Source organism: Pungitius pungitius, chromosome 16, assembly GCF_949316345.1.
Source record: "Pungitius pungitius chromosome 16, fPunPun2.1, whole genome shotgun sequence".
Taxonomy (NCBI): Eukaryota; Metazoa; Chordata; class Actinopteri; order Perciformes; family Gasterosteidae; genus Pungitius; species Pungitius pungitius.
Genome location: NC_084915.1, coordinates 11043472 through 11068894, shown reverse-complemented (window position 1 = coordinate 11068894; position 25423 = coordinate 11043472). Strand labels below are relative to the sequence as shown.

Here is a 25423-nt window from a genome sequence, read left to right as displayed (position 1 = left end):
GAGGACCTCGGCAACAAGGCACGGAATAAAGGGGGGAGGAATTAATTCATCCTGCATCGAGTTCTCCCCTCTCCTCTGAGGTTCCCAATTAAAGGGCACGCAGGGGACTACCGCGTCCGCCAGCATCTATATAACCTGCCTGTCTGAAGGGGGCTCGATATCCCACGGAGCTGAAGCTTAAACTGGATACGCAGCGACTTATAACGAGAAAAACACACACACACACACACACACACATACACACATACACACACATCCAGGACATTCTTACACGTGTACAGCACGAGCATGACTTCCCTTTGTTCACACTTTCCACCCGTGCACAAAACATCAGCAGCAATTGCGAGAGGGGTCACGCAAACGACCGCAACAAATTGGGTCTCATGACCAACTTTAAGGAGACAAAAAAAAGAGAGCAGGTGCAGGGAAAAAACAGAGGGATGAAAGAAAAAAGACGGAAGTGCCTATAGAACTCGTCAAAACAACATCTGGAAGGCAAACTAAAGTTTCGGTGGCACTGGCAAGAAGGGGCTCCCGGACCTAGAGCACCAGGAGAGGGGCCTCGAAGAAGAATGGACAGAAAGAGGAGAGTAGGGGAAAAACATCCTTCAATATGCAAACACTCCATCGAATACATGTTCTACATGTTGAGTTGCTTCCATCAAAATGATGGAGCATTTCCGCGCCCGTTATTGGCTCAAGTGGGGCTTTTAATTGATGTATAAATAAACATGCTGACTAGATGGCAGTAAGGTTGATCGCGAGCAGCTTGAGCGCACTCGAGCGGCATCATCATCGCCGCTCCGCGCACGGACAAAGGACTGCTAATTAGTTTTATGAGGGAACATGCTTGTTATGCATAAACACTCGCAAACCCCCCCCCCCCCCCCCTTCCCGAACCCTTCCTGCACCAGACAACGCGTGTCCACGATGTCAAATCCCATCTCTCTCTTCGCCAGGGAAGTTCTCACAAAAGGCAAGAGGGATCGCGTGAATGAGCACGCACAAGAAGCCGTTACCGCCCTGAACATCGAATCCCAGTGGTTAAAAGGACGCGCACACTTAAACAGGGCCCCACATTATGCCAACCGCGTTAGGATAAAGGGGCTTGGCAGTGCCAACCCCTGCCCCCCCCCCCCCCCCCCCTCTCCTCCAAGGCAGGCACTGACCTCAGTGTCTTGTGGTTGAAGACGTTTGCTTTGGAAGCACTGTGACACTGATTGCTCATGTCTGTATGTTTTTATTCCTTAAAAAGATGGAGGCGTAAGAAACATTAAAGAAAACCAGCGAGTGAGTCAAAGAACCTGTCCTCAGTAGCCGTTTCTAGTGACGACCTCTTTAATCCCAATCGATATCCCTCCTGGTTTTGTGAACTTATGACAGGGATGTGGGAGCTATGAATCTGTGTCTGCATGTGATATGCCTCCTGTACGGTAAACTGCATTGGTTGCTCAAGGCCTTATTCTTACATTACTGACCTCACGGTCTGTAATGTAAGAATAGCTTCCCCTCGGTGAATCAACTAGCGTTGACATAGCTGTCTTTTTCACTCTCCGATCGTGGCGATCATATTATGTGGTTTCTTTTTTTGTGCAAAGCATCAGTCTCATGCGTTATCTTTTCCTTTACTGTGATCTCATAGTCGGAGCAACTTCTCAGTGCTGCTCACACACAGAGCTCTTGGAGGAGGCTGGCATCAACTCTGGCTGGAGCTTGGGAGTTTGAGGAGGACGTGGGGCGGGGTGTAGCTGGGTAGGGGGGGGGGGTTCAGTGCCAGGACCGTCTTTGCGCCACAAGGAGCTTATATGAGCAGCCACCTCGACCTGCCAAAACCGTAAAACAAGGTGCCTCTGTGTGCCTGACTCGTTCTCACCAGCCACACAGCTCAGAAACGGTCCTGCGTCGCGCCGAGGCCAAGGGGGCCTTTTTCTCCCCACCGAAGACGCTCTGATCTGTCGCAGTGTGAGAGGAGAGTAAAAAAATAAAAATGAATGATGGCTGAATTCCATTGAGCCGCCTCGGTGCCAGAGTGCTGGTGTAGTGCATGCTGGCTCGCTGTCACGCTGTCATGGTTACCGCGCCGCTACGATAGAAACCTGCGTCAGGTCTAAATCTCTGCTGTTGTTCTCATTTCCAGTAGCCTTGACACACACACACACACACACACACAGACAAAATGGGTCATTTGTGATTGTCTTTGAAGGAGTAGCTGATTTATAATCTGTTTAATTGTGGTTAAACCTGCGATGTTTTGAATTTTGACCTGGTTTGTGCCTTAGGACACTGCGACTCTCATTAATTCCGTTTATTTAAATGAATAATGCTCATTTTAATTAAAAAACAATGTGAGGCAGACCCACCACAGTTCATTATGCAGTGCTGTGATGCCCCATCAAACGAGCCATTACGCTGGCCGATTACTTCGACTGACTGTTGAATATTGGATGACTCTCACGGCCAAAACGCGGCAATAGAGGCACCTGTTGCTCATTACGGCTGTCAGAGACGACAGGTCGGAGAGGCGAGTGGACGGTCAATAGGCGGCTCTTCTACGTCTGCCCATTCAATTGAGCCTTTGGAGCTGGCATCATCAATATGCAACTTCAAAGCCCCTGAGAGGGAGCTGGAGGGCCGCGTGCTCGTGCGTGTGCGTGTGTGTGTGTGTGAATCATTACATTTGTGTCCCGCACTGAGTGAGCCGCGGCCATTCAGTCCCTTTGTGCGCCGCGCGAGTGAGGAGACGAGAGGCCCATCTAGACATGAGATGGCAGATTATACACTTAACCCTTCGCCGAGAGGGCTCGACGGAGCGCAGGAGAGCACAGCTGAAGGAGAGTGAAGGGCGGAGAAAAGAAAACAGGGGACGAGAGGAGGGAAACGAAACAAACAGGAGAATGGACGGTGAAAACTGCAGGTCGAAGCAGATCGGAGGGAAGAGACAAGAGTGACAAGAAAGTGTGCGTCTGTGTGTGTGTGCGTGTGTTTGAACGAGAGCGATAGAGCAATGCAAGACAATGAGGGCGAGACCGAGGCTGAGAGCTATTGTGCTTTCTTATCAGGATGGCACATCCGTTTTATTGCCCACAGCCGTACATTGTGCAGCGGAGGGGTTAGAGCCTCGACGATGACCGTAGCAAATCTCTATAAAGATATGGATTACATTGGGGCTCAACTGGCCTCGAAACACTCAATAATCCACATTCTGTTTTCTGCATGACCTAATTTCTGGTCAACAGCATTGATAAAAGAAGTCGCTAATTCTGTAGCCGGCTCACATTCATATTCAGGGTAAACTTCTCCTAATCTTAGTTTCTCCAAAGCTTTTGGTAGAGGATCTATGTGAGCTCACTGGCTTTTGGGGGACACAGGGGCAACGTGAAAATTGAATTTAAGCAGAAGATATTGGCACACTCTTAAAAAATGTAATTGTCAGTTGATGATTCGTCAAGCAAAACTTCCCGGGACGTCACCATCGTTTTCTTTGCCTTCTTAAAAGTACACGATTCACTTGTGAATCCTAAAAACGCATTAATCAGATAATTGGATGTTACACAAAAGGATTAGGCGGAAACTGGTTGGTGAACTGTGAGTGTGGCAGAAGAAGTAGGAAAGCAGTGGTGGAGGGGAAAGAAGAAGGTGGGGATGAGACGTCACAGTGGAAACAGGCCGAGCATCTGTCTGTGATTGTAATCAGCAATGACATGTTGACTGAGTGTCGCCTCCAGACACGGGGGGGAGCGGCCGGGACTGCATTTCCCATGGGCCTTTGTACCAGTGTCTGCACAGATGGGACAACACACAGCGCCACAATCAGGAAACCTGGTTCACAGCGACAACACGATGCAATCACGCGCACACGCGCACACACACACACACACACACACACACACGGACGATTCAGCAACCTTAGCGTAATCAGCCATGGAGAGTATGGCGTAGTAAAGAGCTGTTGTGCAGAAAATGTAGGGCTTTCACGTTGGGCTTTATAGGACGAGTGAAAGTGGAGTACGCTGCAGAAATCACAGCGGAGCAGTTTCAGGAGTCAACACACACATCAGACACTGCAAAATTACAATAATTACATGAATCCCACTGGGGATATAAGGGTGGGTTGGGCCACGAGCAAGGCAGGTTTGTGTGTGCAGTGGACCCTGAATGATTTCCTTCACCATAAAACCTGTAAAGAGGACAGAGAGTACCATAATGCATAATGGAAGGATGCAATACTATGTTACATTATTGATGATTTGAGGAAATTCTAAATGTTAAATGCTCAAATGATTATGAGTATGTCATTTAGATGTATTCAACAATATCTCAGTCACTACTTGCTAGATTTTTTTAGACTCAAAATATGAAAACACCGTGTCACAGGCAGACGTCTTCAGACTGCCAGACCCACAACAGAGCAGCAGCAACGCTGCAGATCGCTCCAGGCAGGAGAGTCTCCTCAGTGACGTCATTCGATCGAACAAAGACTGACACTGAACAAACCACTGTGCTTCAAGTCTTCCATGCTCACAATGAGTGTCACTGTATGCACAACACAATGCACAGTAGAGGGAAAACTGCTTAATATTCATGAGCCCGCTGAGGGGCGTGGTTAACTCTTAACCACACCTTTGGGTCTGGATTGAAATGTCAAAACACTAGAATTTGACACAGATGTTTGTAGTCCTCAAAGGGTATTTCTGACCGAAATCGGTGATTCCCTGAATTTTCATTGGCAGCAGGTTGGCCTAAGATGATATAATAACAACTCAAACTAGAGGTACGCAAATATTTGAAAATGTAACATCTGAAATGGCGAGGACTCATGAACACACACACAAATCAGAGCCAAATCAAAATCCTCTTGGTTTTTCTCCTCCACACACACCCACGTATTAGCATTATTAAAAGGTGATGCATTGCATTGTTTTGGATATATTTGGCACAAGCGTTTATGTTCTCTTCAGGTTCCTTCGCGACCTTTGGTTAATCCAATCCGATCTAGGGCCACCATCGGGTCTGCTAACCGTCGGTGTGCTAGCAAGGTCATAGGTGAGCATGCTGACATTAGCATGCAGCTCAGAGCACCCCGGTGCCTCAAAGGATGCCATGCCAGGGGTCCATAGAGATGGAGCTCTATGGACTGCATGTGTATGGTGGAAATGCAGCAGCCACACTTTGACATCAACACTGATCTCATCCCTCACTCCTCTCTCACACAGAAGCCATCGAATCACAGAGCCAATACACAATAATGGGGGGTAAGACGGGTTCAAGTTTTGGTTTGGATCTGCTGTAGTCTTGGTTTGCAGTTTGTTTCGTTGATGATTATCAACCACATTATGAGTTGTGCTTATATATATATATATATATATATATATATATATATGGTTGAGAAAAATATGACATGCAAGTCTCCCTCAAAAATAAAGTGTCTTTATTTAACAATGCAGACAGAAAATGGATATTTCAAAGATTTGGTTGTGCCTCATTATACATGGGTCTTTGTCAGGGTCATTTGCCAATAGTAGAAGGAAAAATATAGTTTTTTGCATTTATAAAACATCAAAGAAAAAATTCTGTAAATCTGCAAAATGTCTTCATACATTTTTAAAAAGCTCTTTGAAGCTTCCTAAATAAATAGGAACTGCATTGCAAATTGATTGATTATTGACGTGGAAACCCGGAGCAGGCCTCAAAAATAAGTTTTATATGTGGGCCTCCAGCAACACGTAAAGCTGTTCCGGACTGCAGCGCTTCATGGTATCAAGTGGCATACGAGGAAAGTCATGTATGCATAAATATTGCGTTCCTTTGTCAAGGAAGGCTTGTTTCCAATCAGCCCGTGTTATTCTTGCAGGGCCGCCGCGCGCTGAGGGTGACAAATTCCAATCAAGCAACAGCTACCTAGAATATAGCGAATAGCTGAACGCTTTGCAGTTCCATTAGATTAAAAATCCAGAGAGGCGTGTTCTCGATGCCAAGAGCTGAACCGTGGGCAGTTTCCACAAAAATAACCATGAATGTGAGTCTGTACATACATCAAAGAGAAGCAAAGCTATTGAGTGCTCCCATGTATTGGCTTGTCAGTTTCATTTTATTCTATTAACGCCGCCAGAAACCCAAAGAGGGAGAGCTGCACAGAATAGGAGGGCGAGAGGGCGAGATAGGACAGTAATACCCGCTGTGATCTGTCTTTATGCTCGTCTCCATTTCTCTGCAAGCCAGTTCAGTGGGACCTTTCCCACCTCCAACATCTGACTCGAGTGCCAGCTTAAAAACATACTGTGCACGCACATATACAACCACATCCACGGCCAACCCTCGCACACACTTCACAAACGCAGCCACAACACACACACACACACACACTCAGTGTTCAAAGGGCAATAGCCTTTTGAATAAATTCATTGCAAAAGGTCTTGTAAGTCTTAGTCATTCGCGCAGACACTCTCGCTCCGTTCGTCACCAAGTCACACACACACACACACACACACAGCAGCTGCAGCGATTCACATGAATGACATCATGAGCACACGACAAGGGGAAAGAGTGTAGATAGAGGAAGAGTATGGGGACGGGAGGGAAGAGAATTCCCCCCCCCCCCCGTCCCCCCAAAATAATCCAACATTACTTGGATGATGAGCTTGTGAAAAAAACAAGCATCTATTTTTTTTCAAATGTCTCTTTACTGAAGTGTGGGAGGTGACGGGTTCATTTAAAGAGGGGAAAGGAGTGGAGCAGCAAAGAGGAAGAGATTAAGAGAAGAAAAGGGAGACCACGAGAACGTCACAATCGGGGCAGAATGGAAATGTGCTGCAGCAGTAACGGTGCGAAGGTTTGCTCGGGGAAAAAAGGCGAGAGAAATGACGGACGAGACGGATGAACAAACGCAGCAGACTGCTTTCAGCACAGCGGACAGCTCCTGCTCTCTGCCTGCTGACAAAGGCAAGGGTCCCCTGTGGAAATCCTTCTCTGGGGCTGCAAAATTCATTGACAAACAGCTGAACCTGCAGGTGTACTAATTGCCGTAGTAATACAGTCAATTTTTTTTTTTTTCAAGGACTTAGTCTGAGTCTGTGACAGCAAAATATGGCTTTGACATGAAATCCGAAAGCTGCGAGAGCTCCGCTGTTTGTGTGTGTCGCAGCAGAAACACAAACGTCCTGTTCTTGGCTGATATTCTTAGAAAAAAAAAAGAAATCCAGGTCATAAACACACGCATTCAAATACACACTTACAGCGGTTGAGAATCGCAAGTGATCACAACTCTGACTTCGTCCAACTGCAGTTTAAAATGTCTGCCACCTGATTGGCCAAAGCGGCTTAGTAACGGATCTTGCAATAAGCCTCGTCACATGCTATTGGGCAACAAACAAAACATATAACCCCTTTTTGTCTCAGAAAAACACTGAATGTGATACTTTCTCTCACCCGTGATTACATACATTGTTTACAGATTCTCACACACACACACACACACACACACACACACCGAACTGGAATATCTGCAAAAGAACGGCATATTGGGACCGAAAATACTGCAATTAAAAAGGAATCAAGATTACGTATAACAACAATACATTGTTTTAAAAAATGTCAGAAAATATTCATACTGCCCAATACCCAAACCAATATGACTGTAGTTTTATACACAAATAAGGCTGTCCGTCTGTTAGCTGCTGATCTAATAAACATTGTGGATGTTGGTTTGAAGGTCAGACATCCTGCACATCAACAACTGAAAGGATGTTGGTGGTGATCTGGATTCAGAATTCCTCCCATTTAAAAGCAAATGATTGCCGTGTTTGTAACTATCAGAGGGTTGGAGACTTGAATTTCTTGAATGTGTTCGCTGAATAATAAATTCAGCATTTTACTATAGTGAAGGAAACTGTGTTTGAGACGGTGGTGAAGAATTACTTAGAAACATTGCTCCCAGCTAATATAATCATCCATTTCACTTTTTCATGAATAAATTTACATCTATCTTCAACTGCATTTTAAGCTATAGCTTTCTCCAATGCGTTGATCCAGTTTCATTGAGTGTTAGTGGGGTCATTACCAGAAAATCAAGACAAAAGAAAGGAATAAATGTGGCCTGATAGAATGCACTTATAAAATATTGTAAAACACACTTGTAAACACAAGTACTGTTAACCATTATGGATGATCAGATAACACTGGACACACTGAGAAATGAGTCAAATTTAATTTAAAAAAAAGGGAAAATCACAATTCCTAAAAAAAAAAAAAAATACAACAAAATACAACATCAAACAGATAACTATCAAAGAGCAGCGGTAGCCACAGGAACACACAGCCTCCATCATGGAAATGCCTGGGCCTCACCGCACGAGAAACTCTCATTAAAAGGTATGGCGAGGTACAAGAGGTCTACTAGAAAGGGAGAGAAGTGTCAAGGCCTACAGAGAGAGAGAGAGACAGAGAAAGAAAGATGAAAGATCTGAGAGAAAAACTAAGATGGGGGGAGGAAAGAGCATCGAGAGGAGAGGGTTGATTGAGAGGGCGCCAACGAACGGACAGGCATGAAACAAATGGGACCTGCTACAGAGGGAAGACACATGCAGTGTAGGAGGAGGCGGTGCTGCGTCTTTTTGCCCTCTTCTGCTTGGGGGGGGGGGGAAAAATCCCATTCTATTGAGGAGACAACGGCGTTTTCCTCTCTTCTTATATTTTTCTCAAGACTGGCAGTAACGAGGGCATCCTTGCGTGTTATGTCACGGGAGTTGAAGCAGGAAGGCTTGCGTAGTCTAACGAGGCCTTCGCGCCTTCTCCCTGACTCGACTCAAATGTGCTCATCTCAAAGAAGCTGACAGGAAGTGGAGCCCTACAGGGCATCCTGCACGTTGCTTACACCTCGCCGGGCTTATAGGAGACAAAACAAATCGAGTCTCCTGACTGAGAGTCGCCATGTGCTCGAAATAATAATCACGTGTCATGTCAGTTCCTCAGTCATTTGTTTGTCTGCCCGTGGGATGAGGCATGTGTAGACCAGCTGATGCTAAGTTCAAGGGTCAGCAGATAAGCCCCGCACTTATTCAGGATGACTTATCTGTTTGTTGGGTTCGGCCGAGTGTATGTGCTGTAGCAGGTATGACGTGTGCATGCACGAGTGCAGGCACTCACACAATTGTGCGCGAGTTACCCGTGTGGTGAAACAATAGAGAGCACTGTTCCACTGAGCCAGGGCCGATGGTGGATAAGAGAGGTAGCAAGCAGCTCCAATTAGTCTCAGTAATCCGTCATCATAAGACAGGGCCGGGAATGACACACACACACACACACACACAAATAGAAATTAGGGTTGTGGAGGTTAGTGGGGCATGATGAGTACTGTATGTTATTGTGCATAAATACCACACACATGTTTGTACGTGTGATCATGAGTCCAGGAAACATACAGAAGCTCATCATGCTGGAGCAAAACAAATGCAACCGTTTGTCATGAAGACAAGAAGCTTCACTTGAGACTCGGCGGCGGCCGTGGACTTCGGCGAAGGCGTTCTGTTTGAAGCTTGTGCAGCTTGAAGGACAGCAGGCACGGCAGGAACAGCAGTGCAGTTGTCACAAGCCTGAGCTTTGGAAGTAAAACCTTGAAAAAGGAACCGTTTGATGTTGAGGAACTAGTGGCCATCAACTAAGATTCAGATTTTGAACATTTTCACCTATGCAATATTTTTACATAAACCATATTTTTCAGATCAGCTCCTTCTCTGTTACAGGGGTAGGTTTTCATCATTTGCATGTCCTGAGGGGATCTGATGCATTAATACTTCATCTCATAGCCTCCATAACGATGGAATAATTTACAAACAGTGGCACCATCCGGGAGAATATAACATAACATGAGTAAAACTTTCAAGTGCACTGAGCTATGAAACTCAGAATGAAGAGGCTGAGCTTCAAACGCTGCAACAAATATATTGTTGTTCATGAGGTTGGATGGGAGACTGAAATACTGATCACAAGATGTTTCATTTCCATGAGGTAGCTAGTGGACTGAGTTCAGAGTTAAACGGCAGCTCCAGTCCAATGTCACTTAAATAATACTACAATTTTAGAATGAAAAAACCCAATTACGATATAGTAAATACAGTTTAAGTGCAAAGTAAAGTTGAGATGTTTCCTTAGAAAGAAAAATATATCAAATGTGAAATCTGGTAAAAACAATTTCCTATCAAAAGGTCATATCAGCAGAGAATCCATTGTTAAATATCAAAGCCTATTGCTAGCATGCACTCGCAGCCTTGAGAGCTCACGCTCTCATACACGAGAAGGCCAAAGGAAAATAAACATTTCATTTGAAAAAGATTGAAGACGAAGATAAAACAAAAACAACAATCGCTATAGCAAAGCCAAAAATAATATCAGGGTGGGAGAAATAAAAAGAGCGAAGGAGGGGGGGAAATAGACAGATCTTATATAGTAAAATAAGTTCAGTCCTTTAGGCAAATTAAAATTAAAAAGTGTCTATACATTCATGTAGTAGCAGCGATGCAACACTTCATGAATTCATTGTGACACTGAGTTTGATTTTCCTGGTAACAGGAATAGATTAGCTTGATTAGAAGACCGTGCTCCTCTGCATTCACATTTGGGATTCCAACCCTACAGTTTTCCTGGAACCAGAGCCGGGATGTCGCGGTAACACAGGGCGAGAGGAGGAGGTGGGGGGGGGGGGGAAGGAGGTGGGGAAGGAGGGGGAGCGGCTAAACACTGAGTCACCGCTGCCCGTTGTTGGCTGCAGTCTCCATTTCCCGACGGGACGTCGTCTTAAAAATCAGCACAGACAACCGAGGACGGGTCGGATCAGTTCATTATTGGATCACCGGCTTCGTGGCGCACGTTGATATTTCAGTTTGTCCGAATAATCACCACTACAATACTCGCTGTACCCAAATACCTTGAAAACCAAGACAGTGACAGCTCGGATAACCAAACACCACGGAAAGGGGGAGTGGACATTGCTCCACTATATAGTGGTCCACACTACCGAACCCCAGTCAGCCCCCTCACACAAAATGATATCATTGAATAAAGTCTCCGTACGCCACAGCAGATGAGGATGCTGGTCTTTATTTCCCTTGCTGGCATGGAGCACTCACACCTGACTTTATTATCTGTGCTAGGGCCGATGTTGCTGCAGCGCTAGCTTGGACCGCATCCACAGAAGAGGGAAACAATAAAGCAGGACAATGTGCCACTGTCTACGGGTCACCAAGACCCGTCTCTTATCAAGCTGAGCGGTAAAGAAATCCCCATCTCAAATCATAAAAATCCTTTAACCCTCACGTTCATCCACAACTCTCTGTCATTACCGGAGTGGATTTATTAGATGAAGTCCTTCAGGTACCATAGCTGTAACCTGCATTCTCTGGTAAAGTCCATTTCAGGGGAAGAACGTGGTACGTTGTTCAATCGGTGCGGACGACATGTGAGCAATAAGAAACTGAAGTCAAAAATGTTTTGATTTATTAGCGTGTAGATGATGAAGGGGGTGTATGTTCATAGCAGGAGACACCAGTAGATGTTGTAGGTATAAAATAACATTAGGAGTACTTCTTCAATGCTGACAATATACACACACACACACACACACACACACACACGCTACAAAGTTTGCTATGATCAACCTTCGGCTACTGCAGTATGCAGCATGATGAATAGCTTCACAGTTAGCTATACTTCACAGTAAAGCAGATGTGTGTGTGTGTGTGTGTGTGTGTGTCTCGAGCCAAGGGAGAAACGCGAAGTAGGCCAGCATGAATATAAAATCACCCCTGCCAGGCAATGATGTGGGCTACAAGAAGGAATGGAGCAGTGTGTGTATTTATGTGCGTGCGTGTGTGCAGATGAAGATGTAGGAGCAAGCGTCCTTAGGAAGACTCATTTATCAACTCTCTTGGATGTTAGGGGCACACACACACCAGGTGAATCAAACAAAGCAACCTGTTCAAATGTGGAGATGAGTGAATTGTAGGGGAGCCAGAATGAAACACACACACACACACACACAAATAGATCCTAGCATAGCAACAAAAACCTTCTTCAAAAGCATGTTTGATCCAAATGCGCCGTAATAACATTCCATAGAAATTCCATTCACAACCTACTCCCAACCTTCTCTCTCTCTTTCACATATTTTAAGGAAGAAAAAAAAAGCAGCAGACACAATGGTATGGAAATATGGAGCATTGAGATAGAAAACAAGAATAATCAGGAGCACAAGCGTCCTGTAGCATTTATATGGGTATTTCTGCAGAAATTGATCATTTCAAAGACAGTATTGAGTAAATGTATCATGTGAGACAACACTGTGATATGTTATACTGTAAGTTATTTATTCAGTGTAAAAAAATGTAGTTGTGTATTTTGCCATGGGCCTTTCATGTGAAATATGTGTTTAATTCCCACTCTTGTAGCAGACTAATGCAATTTATTCATAAAAGATTTCTGATGTCTGATGGCAATTCTGCCGTCAATGCAAACTCAATTGTTACAGCACTATTAAGAAAGGTTGTGCAACACTCTCTTTCCATTAAAGAGGTCAACGTTATATTCAAAAGCTTGAAAAAGACGTCTATTCAGGTCTTTGCCGTCCCTGACAAGAGGATCTTTTTTTGTCCTTCCCTTCAACTCTTCATCCACCCGAACACAAGCGTGGCCACGATACAGCAGACTTATGCTCAGCGGCAAATAGGCCTCCTCCGGACTCTCTTCGCCCAAACGTGGCAAAGATGACGGGAAAGGAGAAAGTGATTGGTGAAAAGGGCCGTGGGTGAAATGTGACTGCAGACAGCTCCATTACCTCCTCACAATAGGGATCACACACATTCACCCACCCGCTCGCTCCACCCAACTACAGAGAGCGAGGGACAAGATTACACCGAGGGGTTAGAGGATGGCTGAGCAGACAAAGAAGCGAGAGACATAAGGGAGCAACGAAAAGGTGTCATTAAGCAAGGACGGGGTATTTATTTTGCCCCCATTCAAGGAGTTGCCCTCAGCCAAAATCTGACATGGCTTATCCTCTGAAAAAATAATAGACATCAGCTAAAGAATAATGAGGAGGGATTCAGAGAAGTGGAACAGAATTCAGAACGTGTGAGACGCGAGTAGGTCAACGGTTTAGCATGGATGTTTGACACCTCACATTTTCACACACTAGAATGATGGTATGATTCAGGTTAACAAAATCTGAAATACAAAACCTAATGCAACCAGGAAATATTAGCATTTTGACCTGGAAAAGCTTGCTCGTCGGTGGACTTTGTAATGGGTTCTTTCTCTCTCCTTGAATATTTGTCAGTGGAAATGGATTTTAGATTGCCTGGCAAGCCTCGGAGTGGGAACTCAATTTCACACAGGAACGCTAACCATGCTAACAAGCCAGCGGAGGCTAATCTCACAGTGTGACAAGTGACTGATGATGAAAAATGGCCAATTAAAACTCAAAATGTCAAGGTATCTCCAACAGGCTTGGTGCTTTGTGTAAAAGAAGGAAAAAGAAAAAAATGTGCAAGCGGGGACCCCCGCTGTATTTCACCAGGAGCAAAGGAGAGGGGACATGGCGGCGGGGGGGGGGGTAGCTCATCAGACCCCCACAGAAGCCTGTAAAGCTGGACGGGAGCGTTAGTACACTCAGGAAGAAAAGAAGGACGTGAAGGACAATCAAAGGCTTTTTAATCACCCCCCCCCCTCCCCCCAAAACTCTCCCCCTTCATTTTACCAACTGCCTCTTTGGAGGATAAAGATGAGCACCCCTCCCGTATCCTCCGCCCCCACCTCTGTGTCTCTCTCCAGCTCATGCAGGGGTCGGCACATCCCAGCTGTGTGATGGATAGTCACGCCGACCTTGCAGTGGTAGCCCCACCCACTGTCCTCCACCTCTTCCACCCACGTCCATGCGTACGTGTGCGGGATACAGGGGGAGAAGCAGGCTTTGGTCCTCAGGTTGGCACCAACACAGCTGTTACCGTCAGCTAAAAAAGGTGCTCACTGGCTGCCGCCCCCCCCCCCCAGGCACAAAGTGACTAAGCTTCTCGACAGCATCACAGCAGCTAATCGTTTGCGGAAACAACCCCCCAAGCAGCGCCTTGCAGAGGCCTGCAAAACGCTCGGTGAAGGACAGAATGTGCATCCTCTTTCCCAAATGTCAGGGTTCCCCCTGAAAAACACTCTTCTTCTCCTCGCTGCATGATTAGCTTGAAGTTAATGGTCCGTTCAAGCATCGTGAAGACAAGCTACAACAGCAGGTCTGCTATGCCGGAAATAACTCAGTTAAAATTGAACTAATATCAGAGTTGACATATTATGGCAATAAACGATTCCTGATTCCTGAAAATACTTTATTAATTGGATTAATTGGAAAATACTTGGCTTGATTGACAGAACTAAGTGTAGTACGTCAGATTCCGGGTATTAAGTTGTAAGTTGAATATTAGCTAGTAGGCAGCGTACCCTTCATGGTTTGTGGGAAGCCAACGTTAGCACTTATTTGTTGGTCACCTAGCAACATTAAAAAAGGCAGCAGCAAACATCGCAGAACTCAATAATCAAAATACCTGTTGGTAGTTGTAGCCCTGATAACATTGTTTTCTGATTTTATTTGTTGTCATTTTAAGGATTTTACACAAGAACTGCTGATCTTATCTAAACATATACAGCAAAAAGCAGATAAGTGCAGCATTTGGACAAACATATCACTGCAACAGTAATAGTAGGAACCAATGAGAACACCTCTGAGCTCATCGGAGTCACTTGATGGCAAAACGCCACACTGCCTGGATCCAAGCCAGAAAGCAGCTCCAACACAAAGAGAAAGAAAGGCCACAATCTCAAAGGAAGGATGCAGTATGTTGATCAAAAAATAGACAAAAAGCCACACTAGCAAAGGATGAGGAAACAACCAACGTCCTCTTTGCATGATAGCCAACAGGAGCCGGTCATCTTGATCATGGTCTCATTAATAGATGGCAAAAATAAAAATCACAACAACTCATTTGATAATAAAAAAGGGGATGCTGTATATACATTCAATTATTTAGTATATAAACAACAACTGAGTCAAGCTTATGTTCCATTACTCTAAAACCTTAATAAAAAAACTAGATGACAGGAGTATTAATTAAAGTCCATCAATGTGCGCACATTTTTCATGGGACTATTAAAGTCCATTAGTGGGATGTTTGCTATGACAGTCGTGTGCATGGCAGTGAGCGCATGATGACGCATTGTTATTCCCCTGCTTGACCATGCGAGCAGATTACGCTGCTGCAGGGAGGTAGTTAGCCTCTGCCCCCAGTGTGCAGCAACGGGGCAACCGGAAAAAACTGTTCAACGGAATTCGCAACAGCCAAAACGCCCCTCACAGGGCTGAATAACGTACAATCACAAGACAAGTTTTGAAATTGGGTGACCTATTCCTTCAGAAGTCGGTGCACTAGGAATCAGCAAGCAGGTGGCACTTTAATCCAGACAAAGTGTCAGGGTAAAGTGTTAACACATTACAAAGCATAGGAACTATGATTTTGGCATGTTTGCTTCCTTACTTTTTACGTTTGGTTGTTTATCCTTCAGAAAAAAAAAGAGACAACCATGGTTTGCTACTATGGCCGGGCCATATGTGATACTAGATAGTGTCTTTTCGGATATCAAGACATTGTGTTAGTGTGTTTCTCTGGCTTTTGGATGCTGCATTACAGTAAAGTTCTGTATTTTTATACACTCAACAAAAATATTGTGATACTCGCTTTCCTCCATATCGCCAAGTGCCGGTTGCCAATGTTTATATGCAAAGGTTTGTGCTTCTATACGTCCGTGTGCGCATTCATGTCTGAACCTACGCAAATGTGCATGCATGTGTATTTTTTGGGGTCTCTGCACGAGAGACTCTGTGTGCCATGCCGACTCCTGGCGCTGCTTGTACTCAATATCGGGTGACCTTGGTGATTGTGGAGTGTGTGGACAAGAATAATGAGACGTTTGCTAACCGAGCGGGACCACTAAAAGGGCTCAGGTGCGGATTGACACTGCCAGAAGATATTGCATCTGACCGAGCGGGAAGGTGAAAGAGAGAATGAAAAAGCAAAGGATGAGCATTCACACAAACAGGGAGGCAGAGGGGGTCGCCAATCTTTTTCTATGCCAAACAAACACTCCAGTTTGATCCCCCCCCCCCTAAAAAAAAGCATAACGACTAGATAAAGCTGTCTATAAATAAGCACAGCTGGTGCCGTATTAAAGAGAGACTGACAGTACTGCCTGTGGTTGCATTTGAATTATATCTCTCAATTCTATAAACCAACAACAGATAGATTATAGTTCAGAGAGATTTTTACTGTTTTCCTTCTGTCAACAAAAAAAAACTCCTCCACGCTTCCTCCAATATCCGACATTGCCATTTAAATTGCATCAAAGAAAATAACCCAAGAAAATGAGACGTTTCATATACGGCGGCCCCTTCTTAGTCGATTAGTCAATACGTCGGTCAAATAGGAATGATTTAGTCGTCTTTTTTTTGCTCTTCATGCTGAAGGACTTCTTTACAAGAAACCTATGAGCAAAGCTGAATGTTGTGAGGGTCTTGGATGGCAATGGTGAAGCAAAAGACCGATAGTCCTGCACTTCAATTATTATCAATATACTTAACGTAGGCTGATATTTACAAAAGAGCGATATTTTCGAGCTGTGATTGGTTGCTCCCAGTCCCATGATATGTGTGTGCTGCAGTATTCCATAAGTTGAGCTATTCTTCCCTTTGGAAGCAGCCTGGATTAATCATGTTGTACTCCAAAGACTCGACATACTGTACATGTGTATATAATACGAGTAAACGAAAGAAGCAGCATCACAAGTGAAGATAGATTCACTGAGTGTTTTAATTGTGTGGAAATGGAATGAATAATAATTCTTCAAAGCCCCCAAATTCCAAAACACCTTTTCACAGGAGATTTTTGATACAGTGTCCCACATGCGTTTTACACAAAATTACAGAAAATTTCCCTCTAAAGATTGGCTCATCTATTCAGAAAAGATCCAGCAGTTTGGTGGCTCCAAATGTGCAACCGTCATCAATCTAAGTCACCGATGTGTCTAAATCTGGCAGCACATTTTTCACTTAAACATTTGTTGCTTAGCCCGCTGTTGCTGTTCGGTGCTAGAGGTCTTCGAGTCGTTATTGTAAGAGACGGAGGCACAGAAATAGAGCGTGAGAGATGGAGAGAAAGGCGGCGGCAGCGTACTGTGACAGAAGTCCGGAAGTGGAGAGCAACACCAGGTGGTCGAGCGTCTGGAGGCAGGCAGTCAAAGAGCAGTGTTGCCTTGACAACTGTGACGCCTTGCTGATGATAATAACCGAGCACCTCGCCACCAGCAGCCCCCACACACACACACACACACACAATGCAAGAGTTTTTATATTGTATATTTGCATCGCATTTGCTTAATTTTAATATATATATATATTATTACCTTATCAGACACAATGTGTTTTGGGCTACCCAGGCAGCAGTGCCTGTGACGGCTACAGCACAGCCACCATTCTGGTCGGCCTTGATTATTATTGTCTTCTCTCTCCTCCTCGCGACGGTGCAGTCCATCACTCGCTGATGGCCAGCATCACGTCGTATGGAGCGAGCAGAGTATCTGATCCAGCAGACAAGCCATCTGTTTGCCCCGAGCCGCAGTGGGATCTGATCAATACAGCCGCGGCGGACGGTGAATGTGGCTGCTGTGGCCTCCCACGTTGACTGGAATAATGGCTCAGCTTTTGGGTCACAGTGGACTCATTGTATCTGCAGCATGACCGCCGAGGTTCCAGCCTCCACACCTCTTTGTTTCAACTCTTTTAATTAAGGCGCCGGGCAAAAGAATTCCCTAACAGGCTTAGCTATTGGCAGCCTCAACAAGCACAACTGATTGTTCAATTCAGGGTTTAGCAAGTAATGCTTTGTATGGACAACACATAGTGCTTTAATTTGTCAGTTCTTTGTGTGTAAATGCACCAGACTGAGATTCACAAATAAAAAACACAAGGATTCATGCAAAAACGGGGTCCATTTCAGCTGAACGCTCTGATGAGCTGATGTGGACCAATCCAGAGTCCTTTTCCTCTCCCGCTGCATCAGCTGGTGATTTCTGAGCACATAACCACTGCAGCATCCTACCACCTCCTCCACTCTCTCTCTCGTTCTCTCTTCTCCTCCCCCACCCTCCATCAACCCCCTCTTCTCATCCTCCTCCTCCTCCTCCTCTTCACCTGCTTTTAAATGCATGGCGTTGCCCTGCTAGGCCAGTCTATGCAGGCAGCATCTCTCCTCCAGAGTGAAGGAGGAGGCTGTGGAACAGGATGGATGGTTGTCAGCCGGTGCAGCAAGGGGGGTGGTGTGTGTGTGTGTGTGTGTGTGGGGGGGGGGGGGGGGGGGGTTAAGGGAAGGAGACAAGGTCGGAGTGAGCCAGCAAAGCCCCTCCGCTCTCCCGTGTAATACCAATAATCGATTGGGAGGGATGAGAGGCGACCTGGATTGGTACGGCTCACCAGTGTAACTGAGGGGGAAGTGGTTTAGCCCAGCTGTAGGCTGTCCCGCTCCCAGCATCCAGTGAGTCAATGGGACACTGGCACCCTAAAACCCTGATATTTTCAACCCTCAGACAAAAACGGAACTGAAATCAGCTTAAACATGAGGTCCACTTTGTTCCACTCCTTCCTCAAAAGAGATTGGGTAATGATCAGGGGCCCCCCTCTCCTTGGGCACATATGTAACACCATGCAGTACACGCCATCGCCTGATGCATGGAGGAGGGAGAGAAAAAAACAGCCTGGCAGTCCAACACACACGTCCTATATCCTCCTAACGCATTAGTCCTCCAGACCTACGTCTGCTGTACATTTAGCTCATCTGTCTGTTCCATGACAGACCCCCCCCCCCCCCCCCCCCCCCCCGCAGCTGGATTAAATCCTATCATGTTTAGGCTAGCAACAGCATCGCTGAAAGAAGGGGGGGGCGCAACGTATATCCGATCCATGGATAAAATGATCGCTGTGGCACTGGCCGTCTCCCTGCACATCAGTCCTTTGCGCACAGGATGCAGGGCCCTGCCTTCAACAATAGGCCCATGCATCATTTTGAGCCATTCTCATACACACACACACACACACACACAACACACACGCGCGCGCGCGCATATATGTCGATGGATAGCATAATGCTAACCGGCCTTTGTTCGTCTTGGGTTGATTTAGTTTCAGTGCCTCACTGGACCTGCGTACTTTAGTGTTTTGGTTCTTTGGGGAACAACAACATAATTCGGTTTGGGTTTCGTGCGTTGGGCGCAACGTTGTGGTCCTTTCGCCGAGCGTCACTCTCCGGGGCACCTATCGGGGTCAGGGGAATGGACTAGAAGGGGATAGACTTTCCCTTATCCGCTACAGTGTGTTCTTCCCCTCGCCTGCACCGCACGCTGGTCATTTAGTCAACAATGGCTGGTGATTACCCTTCATGCCTTAGTGGGGTCACATGATTCATTTAGTTCCTCTATAGGCGTCACAATAATACAGCCTCAGCCTATTTGCCCCCCGCGACACACAGCCCCCATGTGTGCTCTTTTATCTGCAGAAAAGGACCCCCCTCACATACACAAACACGCACGCACGCACACACACACAAACTCTCGCGCGCACACACACACACACACACATCCATCCATCCCCCGAACAAACAAATGACATCATCTTTTGAAAGACACAAAACCAGGGGAGTGAAGCGTCGTAAATAAGACACGGCGGGTCCTCTGCGTTACCAACAGTTCCATATTGTTTCTCACTCACCAGGTTCAGCACCGTCTCCACGATGTCCCTGTTGCTAACCTCCCCGACCTGGATCAGGCCCACGAGCACGGCGAATTTCATCTGGATATTCCTGATCGGGACCGCGGGGTTGATCACCCCGGCCGGGAGGACCATGGAGCCGGCTGAAGACACCATCCTTTCCCCGGTGGCGCCGGAGCCAGCGCCCGCGGCGACCTGCTGTTGCTGCTGCTGCTGCTGCTGCGGCGGCGGTTGGGCGGAGGAGGAGCCCGGCGGCGGATGGGAGTCTCGGTCGGTGTCCGCGAGCGAAGAAGTAGACCCCGGTGGTGCTGAAACCGGCTTCTCGCTCGACATTTCCCCCTTGAGAAAAACGGAGGAGAGGAGCGGTCGCCGCTGTCTCTCGCACCTGGTCTACGAGCACGGACGTCTGCTGCTACACGAGAAACATCCACTGCGCAGGAAGAAAAAAAAAAAAACGAGGGAGAGCGGTGTGTCGAAGGACCCCTTCTGGATTTACCCCTATCCTCCTGGAAATGTGTCGGGATTCATAGGGCTGGAAAAAAAAGGGGGGGATGGAGGTCTGACAGAATGGTAGCCTCCGCTTCTTTCTCTCTCAATCTCTCTCTCTCTCTCTCTCTCTCATTGGCAGGTTGCAGTCAGTGCGGTCGTCGAGGAGAGAACGCCATGTTGACGCCCCCTGTCTGCGGCAGCGCACGCTGGCCGCGCATGCGCACTCGGTAACTTTCTGCTAGGTCGTTGAAGCGAAATAATATGCAGCCGTCAGTGCACGGATTACATTGCCACCCGAATAACAGGGTTTTGGATTGTTTTTTCTTTGTTTTTGTTTTGATATTTTATTTTATGTTAATATTGAATTGGCCTGGAGATATTCATTGTGTAGCATTGTGAAGACAAGGCTGTACAGTGTTTAAAAAACAAAGCCGCAATGAATGCTGGTGGGAATATTGTGGGCAATTCGTATTGAGTTCAAGCATTTTAGGGAGTCTGGCGTCCAGACAGCGGCTGTTTATATATTCAGTAGCCATCCATCTGTCCCACTCAATTCTGTCCCTTGTTTAACCTTTGTTGCCTTATTAGGTGCTACGGATTTTCTCACCTCTCATCTTTTTTTTCAAATGCCCTCACTTTGCCCTCACTGCCTTTTTTGTCTTTCCTGGAATCATTTTCCCATTTGGTATACATGTTCATACCCCAACACCTCTGTGATTCATCGTACTCGTGCCCTCTTGTTTTACATAGCATTGCTATTTCTCACAGGTGCGAATGTGGAATATATCACCTTCATTCTTTCATGTCTGTGTGGCAGGAGAAAGGAATGCACTTCTAACAAACTCTTTATTAACACAGTTGTATTTATTTCCTTCAGACTTTAAACCAATGGCACACATTCGCATACATACTTTAGGGCAAACAGTCATGTTTACAAGTAGTTTCCATGGAAACAGTGGAAATGCTGCAACAATGTCCTGCGTGCACGTTTTTCATTCATTGTTTTTGATGTCGCGCTCTCAGCATTATTGACCCAGCCGGTGTCTCTCATTCACACGTACACCCAGTGTATCCCCTGGTGGCTGCACGGGCCGTGGCCACTAGTTCACTACCCGAGTGCGGACATAAGCCTGTTTCACACTCCTTGTGTTCTTCCAACAGGACACATCTGCTTCGTAGGACTCCCATTAGCAAAGCCTCAACCTTATTCGTCGTCTGTCTGAGTGTATTTTCATATAGGCAGTGATGTCAGTCTCTTTGATGTCTCGCTCCCAATTTCTCTGGAGATGCTGGCTGTTGAGATGGGGGGGGGGGGGAGGCGAGGGTGACATGTGAGTGGCATTTTCTGGCTGTGTGGGTGTGTTTCACATTTGGCGGACGTGCGTGTGTGCGATTTTGTTCTTCCTAAACCCAATCTTCAGCACAAAGGAAATGAGGGAGACACTCACACACATACGCTCGGATGTCAAATGCACACTTGCGCACAAATGCTTGGATCTTTTCACACTCCTCTCCGACTCACAGAAGCAATTTCTCAAACAAACACACGCTATCTTGATGTTAGACGTACACGCACTTCGGTGCACACGCACGCACACCCACACAACTACAATGGCAGGCTCTCTCGCGCACACAAACACACTCCTCTTTGTTTTCAGACAAAGGCCTGCTGCAGCTTTGTCATGATTCCACAAAAGACTTCTTTAGCTTACAGAGAGGTCTTCACCGGGATCTGGTTTTTGATTGGATAAAAGTGCTTACATTGTTCTTCTCTCACTGTCTTTCTTCCACTATCTCCTTCCCCTGTCTCACCTCAAGTAGAGGTGCAGTGCTTGCGGGCAGTCCATCAGTTTTCCCAGCTTCCAGCGGGGGGCCGGGAGTCGGAGTTAGGTGGGAAAAAGAGGTGATCTATCACAAAGGGTTTTGTACAATAATGGAGTAAATGCAGTTTGTATTGTAGAAAAAAAAGGCTGATCATTCTATCAATGCCTGGACTGAAATGTCACCACATTTGATAGAAGTTAAAAGAGAAGAATCGTGGTCCGAAGGTTTGATTTAAGATGCTAATTTTTTTATTTATTCTGCTTCTAAATCGAACAATATAAAAGCTTATCTTTTGTATTGTTTCCCTTGATTTACAACAAAACAACTTTCCTTGAGGTTAGTTCAGCATTTGAATATTTTACCCATTCTCACAATGGCTGTAGTTTCATTAGTTTGTATATTAAAGGATGGCAATTTCATTCCTTTCCTTGCAGAAAATCACATTCTTTAAAACTATTGAAACAGGATTTTTATTAAAAATAGGTGTAAAAAAAACACCTTTCTGCTGAAAATAAGAAATTGTACTTCCTTATAAGTAAGCAGGGCAGTAGTATAAGTATTTTAGTCCTTACTTATAAGGGTATTAAACAAGATCCTCTGCCATCTTGCAACTAAATACTTTGAACAAGCATGTTGCATTGCCTCTCACTTTCCTCTAATACGGGTGGAATTGCAGAGGACAATCCTCAAAGGACACTACAAAGTAGCTTATTAAAGTTTTAAAGATAAAGAGTGCTTATATATATATAAGTCTGAAGGAAAGAGTGCACGAGACAGAATAAAAGGTCATCCTGCTAAAATCTTGTAGTCTGAATATTGCTCATTGTCATGTTTTAAGGATTAAACACTCCTTCACGGGTTAAGAAGATTACACCATCTTTGCTCGTATGAATCCCTCTCAAAACCCCCTCTGTATGAACTCACAAGTTTGCGAAGATGAAGGATAAAAAAAAGCTTCTTTTATCTCGGTCAAAGAAAAAATATTTCATACATTTTAAGTAAGTTTCTTCTGAATAGATGTTTCTCATTTTCATTATCCTAATGGTGAGAGGCGTCAGTTTGTAGTAACACTCCCTTTGGGATGAGGGAGCCGATTCTCTGACCAGGGATCAGGGACTTGACTCTTTGACTTGACTGCCGGACCCTGCTGGTTTCCATGAATAACCCAGCTGAGATGAAACCGGCGGTCCAGCCTTTCTACAGTCCGCAGCCCCCATGGCCATCAGGTCTGCAGGGACAGCTCTGAACACCAAACTGCGTATGAACACGTGTGCTTGAGAGCAGCGGCATCGGCCCTTGTGTTGTCAGTGCACGCGACAGCGATTCCAATATGGGATCCATCTCTTCAACCCCCCCCCCCCCCCCCACCACCACCACCTCCGCTCCCCTCCCCCACCCACGATGAGTCAATTATTATGCAGCAAAGCATAGTTCAAACCCGCAGAATTTCATTTAAAATTCTACTCAAGATTCCCATCAAATCTGTCATGTTTAATCACTGCATAACCAGACGCGCAGCACCAGAATTTACTATGAGTTAAGGGATGTGCTCCATACAAAGCATCTGAGGTAGCTTCAGGGGCAGTGGGATAAAATTGCGCTTCAAAGCGGACATTGTTGGACACACAAACGTGTTCTCTATTCCCTGCTAGGTGAGGGGACATTAGTCATTTGAAAGGAAGAGCGAAAGCCCCTTGGTACACTTGGACTCAGGAAGATGTGGGTATGCACACATCAAACAAGATACTTGCAGACACATTGAGCAGGACCCTTGCTGGTGAACATTAGTTCATTATTGAGCCAGATGTTTTGTCCAGTAGTTGGTGGAGACTCCGCTTAAAGCCGTGCACCAGGTGTCCGGGAGCAAAAACTCCCAATGAAGCGTGTGTTCCGAAGCGTGCACATTTTCAAACCTTATATATCTTATGATACCAGAGAGAGGCCACTGCCAGCCTGCCAACAATGGCTGAGACTAACTGAAGCGAAGACACTCACAGGCTGTTGCTCTACGAGAGATAAGATCACACTTTTCTGGCAATCAGTGAAAAAGCGAGAGGGTCATATGGCAGCAGACGCCAGCGTGGTGAAGGTATTTTTCATCACAGTTGCAAAAGGATTTGATCCAATGTGATTAAAAAAATATTTTTTTAAAGATGATCTTAAATTGAACCCTTTTCATCCTAATTGGAGAAACTAGGAAAGCTCTTCATCTTTCAACTTTTGAGAACGTGTTTTTTTAAATGTTTTGTGTTTAACAAATAGAGCGAGGCCATTAGTCAAGCTCTCTCAAATTTTGGATGTACAAAAATCTTTTTTCATTCAAATTGTTGAGAGGATTTTGAAAAAGAACAAAAAGACCTTTAAGAGCTTTTCAACAATCGCTGGGTGATTATTTATCAGAAAATCAGTTACTTTAACACCAATGACAGAGATATCATCAGAGGCACAAACTCTGTTCTTGAAAACTGCTAATGAGTTTACAAGTGATGCACCTGGGGCCATGGGCCTGAGAAAACACCCAGGTTGGCAGACTTTTTTTTTATATGAAGTGCTATCAGCATAAAGGTTATGGCGCCACGTCTAATTTAGAATGTCAGATGGATCTGTCATTTTATTCCATCCACAATGGCAGCAAGCAGCAGCATTTAAACAAATAAAAGCCAATGTCTCATACACAGGATGTTGTAACTTAGGGCTGCCAACTCAGTTGTTTTAGTCTTAGTCGAGAACGATGTGTTTACTTTTATTATTTATGAGCAAGTCTCTGGTAAACACAAGATTTAAAATAGTGCTTTGTATAAATAATAAAGCTTTGAAAGGTTCAGCGCATGCTTCACTAATGTCATTAATTGTGCATACCTTTGGTTATTGTTTGCCAATACCAGAGCATACACTCAAGGATACTGTACACACAACTGGCAACATGATCTCATCAATAATTCATTCATGGGATAATTTATTCATTAATGACCTTATCATCGTTGTCTAGGAGAAGGCGGTGGATTAGCACCGTCCCAGACGAGATGAATCGCTTTCGCCCTGTCTGACTCTCTCCATGTTCAGCTTTAAAGTAGGAATGTTGTAGGGATAAAGAGAAGCAGCATTAAACACAATTCAAAAGTCCAGTATTACAAACTCAATTCAACTTGTAGTTTTTTGGATAGTGTGATTCGGATGTTGGTCTTTCTAAGGGAAAACAAAGGTATTTTTTTCATATTTTGCTATTTTTACGTAAGGCGGGGGGGAGATTAGTCCTCACTCCTACAA

At 45.3% G+C, this 25423-nt stretch overlaps 1 protein-coding gene across 4 annotated transcripts in view; it reads right to left on the bottom strand.

Moving 5' to 3' along the window:
- nbeaa (neurobeachin a) overlaps positions 1-20527 on the bottom strand; it is a 74001-nt gene extending 53474 nt beyond the window's left edge. For all 4 annotated transcript variants that reach the window (XM_062558169.1, XM_037468253.2, XM_037468256.2 and 1 more), the window contains exon 1: positions 19844-20527. In XM_062558169.1, coding sequence (XP_062414153.1) covers positions 19844-20176 — 333 coding nt within the window. In that variant the 5' untranslated portion in view covers positions 20177-20527. The remainder of the gene's footprint in view (positions 1-19843) is intronic.
- Between the last annotated feature and the right edge of the window lie 4896 nt (positions 20528-25423).